The sequence below is a fragment of the Chaetura pelagica genome, unplaced genomic scaffold (assembly GCF_000747805.2).
Source record: "Chaetura pelagica isolate M959 unplaced genomic scaffold, ChaPel_1.0 scaffold138, whole genome shotgun sequence".
NCBI classification, from domain to species: Eukaryota; Metazoa; Chordata; class Aves; order Apodiformes; family Apodidae; genus Chaetura; species Chaetura pelagica.
In genome coordinates this window covers 2,937,260-2,944,050 of record NW_009954215.1, presented here as the reverse complement: position 1 = coordinate 2,944,050, position 6,791 = coordinate 2,937,260, and the positions used below count along the sequence as shown (strand labels likewise).

The window sequence follows — 6,791 nt, the reverse complement described above, 5'->3', positions numbered from 1 at the left end:
TTTCCCTACTAATCTATGCACCTCCAGGAAAGAAATAAAGAACAATTTATCCTGCTAATTGGATGCAGCATGATCCATGTTCCCTTCTGCTGACATTCCTAAAGCTAAGTGTGCCAGTGGTAATAAGATCTGGACTCTAGGCAGCAGTAACTAGAAATACTCAGTTAAAAGCAGTGTATCTAGGGTCAGCATGAACCAGGTTTGTTAAGAGCTTTAGCATCCTAACAGAAAAGGAATAGGTTTTATAACTTCTTTATGTACCTGAAATATATAACCAATCACTTTTGAGGCTTTAAAATGTACTTTGCAAATTGTTTTAATAAACAATGGCTACGTCATAGCCAGTTTTTTCCACTTCAAGTCCTTTTCATTAGCTGGTACTTACAGGAGAATAGTAGAGAGGATGAAGAAGAAAACTGCACTACTAATTAAATTATAGTAGATCCACACTACCCATTTTGAGGCAGTATAATTCTCCAGTATTTTTATCCACTCAGAGACTGCAGCATACATTGAAGGCAAACCTCTGAAAGGACCACATTTTTCCGAAGGTTTTAACCTGAAAGTGAGAAAATAGCTACTTAAAGCTTCATATATTAACCAGTGATTTAGTTAATATTGTGATTTTGTCCAAGATGCTATAGCCCTCTGCTAACTTTAGACCCTCAGGAACTCTCATCATCTAGGTTTGATTTTTATCTGGGTTCACTCTCTAGCCATTATAATGCCCACTCCAGACTATGCAGTGAGAGGCAAGAGTCCCCACTGCCATGGGTTGGTACTGAGTCCTGTAAACACAATCTTCACCTAAAAGTCAGTCACTGTAATATGAGCTACAGCAAATTAAGAATTTGGATTTTCAGAGTTTTACCACAGGTGCTTAAGGGAATCATCATTTCACCCTGCCTTTGAGGACACATGTCCCTACAGCTTTTCAGTAACAACAGGATGTGGTGAAGTGAGGCAGTCTGGAGCAAGAATTAACATTTTCAGGTAGACTGAAATAGGGAATAGTTGTTTGCTTTGAAACTAAGCACCTCAGTCAGTCTGAAATTCCCACTTGCCATCTGGAAATGTTTGCTCTGAAATACTTCATCCACCTGGTTTCATGTGTAGCCACCTGTCTTACTACATATTGAACTCATGTCGCTGAAAATTGCCAAGAAAAAGACACGGGGTATCCATGCTGTTCTGCTTATTGTGAGGGAAGCAATATGCACAGAGCAAACCAGTTAAAAAATACTAGTAACAACCAAGATGCAGTACTGCAGAGGTCAGCACTCCTGCAAAAAGAGCCTGGGAGTTTAGAAAATTATCCAGAAGTTAACCTCAATTGATTTCTCCCGGTGCTTCTCCACTGCAGACCCAGTATGGCCTGTTAACATAAATAAGACCAGGAAGTAGGACTAGGTTGCAGAAACTTCTGAGCAGGAGCAAAAGCCAAATTTGCTGTGACATTCACGTAGCAACCCAAAACTTCAAGGTTACTTTTCTTCTCCTCCCACCTTCTTATGGGACAAGTTACTGTGTTAACCACAAACTCTGAGTGTCCCTGTTTTCAGAATAGAGAACATCTCATGAACATCTGAAACCTTCTAGACAAAAATGCAGATTCTTCTGCCTGGCATCAGGTCACACAGCAGAACATAGTAGGCTTGAACACCAGTGATCTTCCCTACCTCCAGACAGTGACTCCAATCACAGACAGGACTCCGAGGAAGGAAGGGAAAAACAGCAGGAACATGAAGGATGTTGTCATTTGAGCAGTTCTCCAGGCTTTCCTAGGGGGCTGGCAATTCATCATCAGACTGACCTTTCAGGAGATGAAGGAACACTGGCTCTTGGAATGGTGTTACCTGACACTTGAACTCAGTTTAAGTCAATCCCACTGAAATTGCTGGTGGCAATTGCTGGAATAGCATCTATCAAACATTTCCAAGGCCTTATTTTATATTCATTTGATAGATAAACTGTGGCTTCAGAAAACTTCAGTAATATAGTCTTTAAATACTAAGAGACAAATGAAGTTCTGATGGGTTCTTCAGGACTGGTGGGTAGAGTTTGTTTTTGTAGGACACACAAACCCACAGATTCAATCTTTCTAGCTGCAGCCTTGTTCTTCTACATTCAACACTTCAAACCACTCAATGACCCAACAATCTATCATCTACTCCTCCTACTGAGACAAATAATTATGAAAAGAATAAATTGCTCCATGACCTTTAGCTGAATCACCCTGCTTACACTTAGATAACCTGGGGGGGTGGTGGTGTTTGCTGGGGATTAAGCAGGAAGCCTAAATCACATACATAGGCTGAGTGTCTATATTGACACATGCACTTGTACACCATTAATTCCCCAGCTTTCAATTTTACTACTTATTTTCTCCCCTCTCTAACTGTGCTCTTAACCTCTCCTATGACCCTTCCACACTTTTCCCCCTCTCAAGTTTCAGAGGTCTATAGAATGCATCTAAATTGTGTTACTTTAAAGCAACCCCTCCCCCCCCAAACCAAATTAACCAAACTGCTCCCCTAAATGCAAAACCCCACAGCATCCAGACAAAACCAGCACTTTAACACAAATTCTACCCAGATTTCAAATTATTTTGGTTTATGATGAATACATGTAAAGCTTGTTACCTTTTTCACAAAAAATACTATACAAAATGAAATAATCTGGATAGCAGGCAGGAGAGGTGAGAAGAGGATACCAATCCTACAAGGAAGGATTTATAAGAGGAAAGTTAACTCTTCATTATTTACCACACAGCTCTCTGTGTACTAAAAGCAAAAAGTATCACACTAACTTAATATATAGTTAGTGTTTGGTTATTTGGAAATGTAATTATGTTAACATTGATTCTGTAACAGTAAGTCAATCTTTAAAAATATGCAACTTCAAGCATACATATCTATATATATAGCTGCAAAACTCTTACAATTGGAGCAACATACTCATTCTTAGAAAGAAGGCATCTTTTCCAGGGTTTAATACTGAAATTATTTCAACAGGAACACCATCCCAGTGGGGAAGTAAACAAAACTCAAAGATGTTCCCTTCAGGGGCCTCTCCCATTACCTGCATAGTTACAAAGAGAACTGGTAATCAATCCTTACTAAAGGTACTTAATGTGCCACCTCTCTCAGGCATGTATCACTGTTCTCTCCCCATGACAGGAAGCACCCAGAAATGTCAGAATAAGAATGTTCCACAGCATTGCTAAGTATAAATGAAATTTTGGCTGTAAATGTGATACTTACCAGGTCAAAGTCTGTGCATAGATCAAATCTAAAACATTTCGTCCAATATCAAATTCTGGCAGCCCCAGGCTCAGACAGACTCTAGTTCCAATAATTCTGTAGGGGGGAAATCACAGCACAATAGTATTTGCTAAATGATAAACTCTTTGTAGAAATGTCTATAAAAGACCACCTGAATACAGGCATCAATGACAAATTATTCAAATTATTCATTAACCACATCATGCAAAGCAACCACAGCTTGTTGATTAGACACCACACCAAAAATGAAACAGTTTGGCAAAAGCAGATTCCCATAACACAGCAGGACTGAAGTAAAGACTGGGGTATTTTTTCATGCAACTCAAAAAAAAAAAAAGAGGGGGGGATGAAGGGGAGAATTTGTAACTGTACCAGAAAAGTATGCTTATGTTTAAAGAGTTGAAATGGCAAGTTGGCTCAGTACAAAAATGTAACACTTTTCAGTTCTTGAGTCCTGAGAACTTTCAGCCTCAATCAAAAAACTGCATACTTAAAAAGACTGATACTCTTGATACATCCTAAAACATGCCCTGCTTCAAACTAACTGACATTGCAAGTAGCTGAGACACAGGCGAGGAAGTGCTCAGAGGATTCCAACAATCTTTTTTATCCTGAGCTGGGGAGATTCAGTTTCTCTGTTGCAGCAAGATTTTGGTAACTATCCCATCTCACCTTGAACACAGGTCTTGGTACCACCTTATCAGCTGCAGCATCAACACTAATCCAGGGCTAGGCTTTCAGGCCATTACTCTGAACACATACAAATAAATATGAGCAGTTTCACTTTGAATCTTTTATGGCTGTAAGTCTGGCACTTTTGCATGACTTAGTGGAGAACATTGATCACAGCTGCCACCACAGTTGTGGTACTGTGACCTTTTGCTGGAAGGTGGTTTCCTACTTGAACAGAAGGAGGAATGAAGCATACAGACAAGAGCTGTGGAGGGAAAGTCTTCACAGGCTTCTCAATGTTGCTTTGTATTAATTTAACCTAAAATTAACAAAGCCCTACCTTGTAAACCAGTCTTGTTCACACCATGTGCAAAGGGTCTCTGACACAAGTATGGCCAGGAACCCTGAGTGTCCTGTAGAGCTGACAAGCAATTACATACTCTGCTATCTTAAGTCATAAACAATGTTTGGCAATGGGAAGGTACACAAAGGAGATGTCAAAGGTAAATAAATGACTTTTTTGCTTACATGCTTAGCTATGCCCATGTTCAGTCAAAAATAATTTTTCACTGTGCTGCAGAACTCTACACTTGGAAGTCTTATTACATCCTTAATAAGACTGATTAAAATAAGATTTTAAACTTGTGTACATTCTGTAGAGTGACAAAGAATTAATAGGAAAAAAATTACAGAGGGATATCTCCCAAGGAAAGCCAGCAGTGTGCCTGTGCATATGCAGAAAAGCAAGGTTTTCTGCTTGAGACACTTGGTCCTTTGTTACCCCATTCAGGAGACACACAAGAGGACAATGTGGCTTCCTCCCTGACTGTGTTTCCATCTCCAAAGGAAAAAAAAGGACACAATGGGAGAGCAGAATGGTGCACACTTCAGACTGCTCCTAAAAAGCAGCTGAATACACACAAGGCATCTAGCCAGAGACAATGCCTGGTAGAGACAACTGAGGAAGCTTCAGTGGTGCCACAGCCAAACTTCTGTTGGACTTTTCTCACACTGGAAAAAAAAACACATTTATAGTGTCTTTGGCTTATCAATAAAAACAAATTTAGAAAAGCAGCACTCACCTTCGTAAAAACTCTCCAAAAAAAGAGCCAAGCAAACAAAAGATGAAGTCAACTAGAACGAGACGATAGATATCTTGGCCAACCAGAGTCTCCCAGCACTTTAAGAAGCAGAGGGAAAAAAAATAATAAATTCATATGTAGAAGTCAGAAATCATGCAATTCTAACATTGTTCCCAAATGCTTGGGCATCTGAAACTTGAGCTACAGATCAAAGATTTGCTAGTAGTCTGACTAACCAGAGTTGACCTCTCATTGAACAATGCTGCAAACCAGCCAGGACTGGAGGTGGGTAGTTAATTTTTTCCTACAACACTGAGGTGGCAAATTGAGCTTTCCACGTCACTGCTTGTACTTTGCTGAAGCCTCTTATCACAGTGGTTCCTAACCTGGCACTGTAAGTCAAAGATTTGTAGTTTTGATACTTTACCTGTGACTCTGATGCAGCCACAATGTTAAGCCAGTAGTAGCACAGTATTCCAACAATTGTTATCTTCAGGATGATATTTCTAAACAGAAAAAGTAACAGTAACTGCACTGACAGCTAGTTTGTAAGCTCACTGGAGAAAATGATGACAGAATAACCATTGGTTATGCTTTATTACCCCCTCTTATTACAACAATAGCTCTGCAGAGTGCCAGGACCTAAGAGCAGCTCTCCTGGGAGCTCAGGTGCAGCATTCACCTGTTGTCCTGGCAGAGGTGAGCTGGGCATGACAACCTTGGCACAAGCCTCGACTAAATGGGCTGCTGGGTTGGGTGTGTGAGCTCCACAGGGAGAAAGGTCTGAGGGGCACCAGACATTCCACAGTGTTAATTCCAGGCATCTGTATTTAATCAGACCTCCTCTCTCCACTTTCCTTCCTTTCTCTGGGGGAGCAACAGCCCAGAGGCCACCTAGGGAAGCTACAAACAAAACCAAGCCAAGTGTTATAGTGGGCCTGAGAGGGAAACCATACCCCTTCTCATACAGAGATGTACACTCCAGAAGGCTCATAGAAAACAAAAACCATGAAGGGGAGAGTGTACAGAAGCCTTTGGAGAAGATGAATTCTCCTCCATAGCTCCCTGCTGCCCACCACACCTCCTAGACACAGCTTGCTGTCAAAAAGAACAGTCAAACAACTTCAGGCAAAAAGCAGTGAGAGGTGGTAGCAACAAATACCTGGATATAGTGACATATATCTTGTGTCCAGGAGTCCGAAATCTCTCAAAGTGTCCAAGCCATGAGTAGAAGAATGGGATGAATGCATTGAGGAGTGATGTGACAACAGGTAGCACCAGCATGGCAGCTTGGCTCTCTAGGTCATTTTTATGCCCTTTCACAAACAGCTTAGGAAAAACAAAACAACCTCAACTTAGAGCCTTAAGCTAAATGCTGCCTCAAATTGTATCCACAGGGAAGATGCCTGGCACACCTCCTGTATGCCTTCAGATCAGAAATTATCATATTTTATGAACCCATGTCTGGCAGGCCAATGACCCTCTCCACTTCCCCTCACATTTCATGGAACCAAGGGTGAGAGCCCTAGCTCAAATGCAGCTCCTAGACAAAGGAAAGGCCAGCCTTGCAGAGGCTTCTTCTTCCTGCTTCTTTCCAGGTCACCAGCTGCACTATCCCTAAGCTAGCCACAAACACAGGCAACCAGCTGTGGAGGTGAGGGGGCAGATTTACTCAGACCCCTCAGGCTCTGTGCTCTTGCCATAGTCCCCAACAGTGTGAGCCTTTGCAAACCAGCTCCTTAGGTATATCAGG

General features: G+C 41.3%; 1 protein-coding gene across 1 annotated transcript in view; it reads right to left on the bottom strand.

Moving 5' to 3' along the window:
* The window catches only part of TMC5 (transmembrane channel-like 5), an 18,503-nt gene that overhangs the window by 3,263 nt on the left and 8,449 nt on the right, over positions 1 to 6,791 (bottom strand). Inside the window, exons 11-17 of the mRNA XM_010003302.1 lie at positions 6,201 to 6,367; positions 5,466 to 5,544; positions 5,039 to 5,136; positions 3,264 to 3,359; positions 2,643 to 2,718; positions 1,680 to 1,813; positions 386 to 559 (exon numbers count right to left, since the gene is read on the bottom strand). Of these exons, the coding sequence (XP_010001604.1) occupies positions 386 to 559; positions 1,680 to 1,813; positions 2,643 to 2,718; positions 3,264 to 3,359; positions 5,039 to 5,136; positions 5,466 to 5,544; positions 6,201 to 6,367 (824 nt within the window). The remainder of the gene's footprint in view (positions 1 to 385; positions 560 to 1,679; positions 1,814 to 2,642; positions 2,719 to 3,263; positions 3,360 to 5,038; positions 5,137 to 5,465; positions 5,545 to 6,200; positions 6,368 to 6,791) is intronic.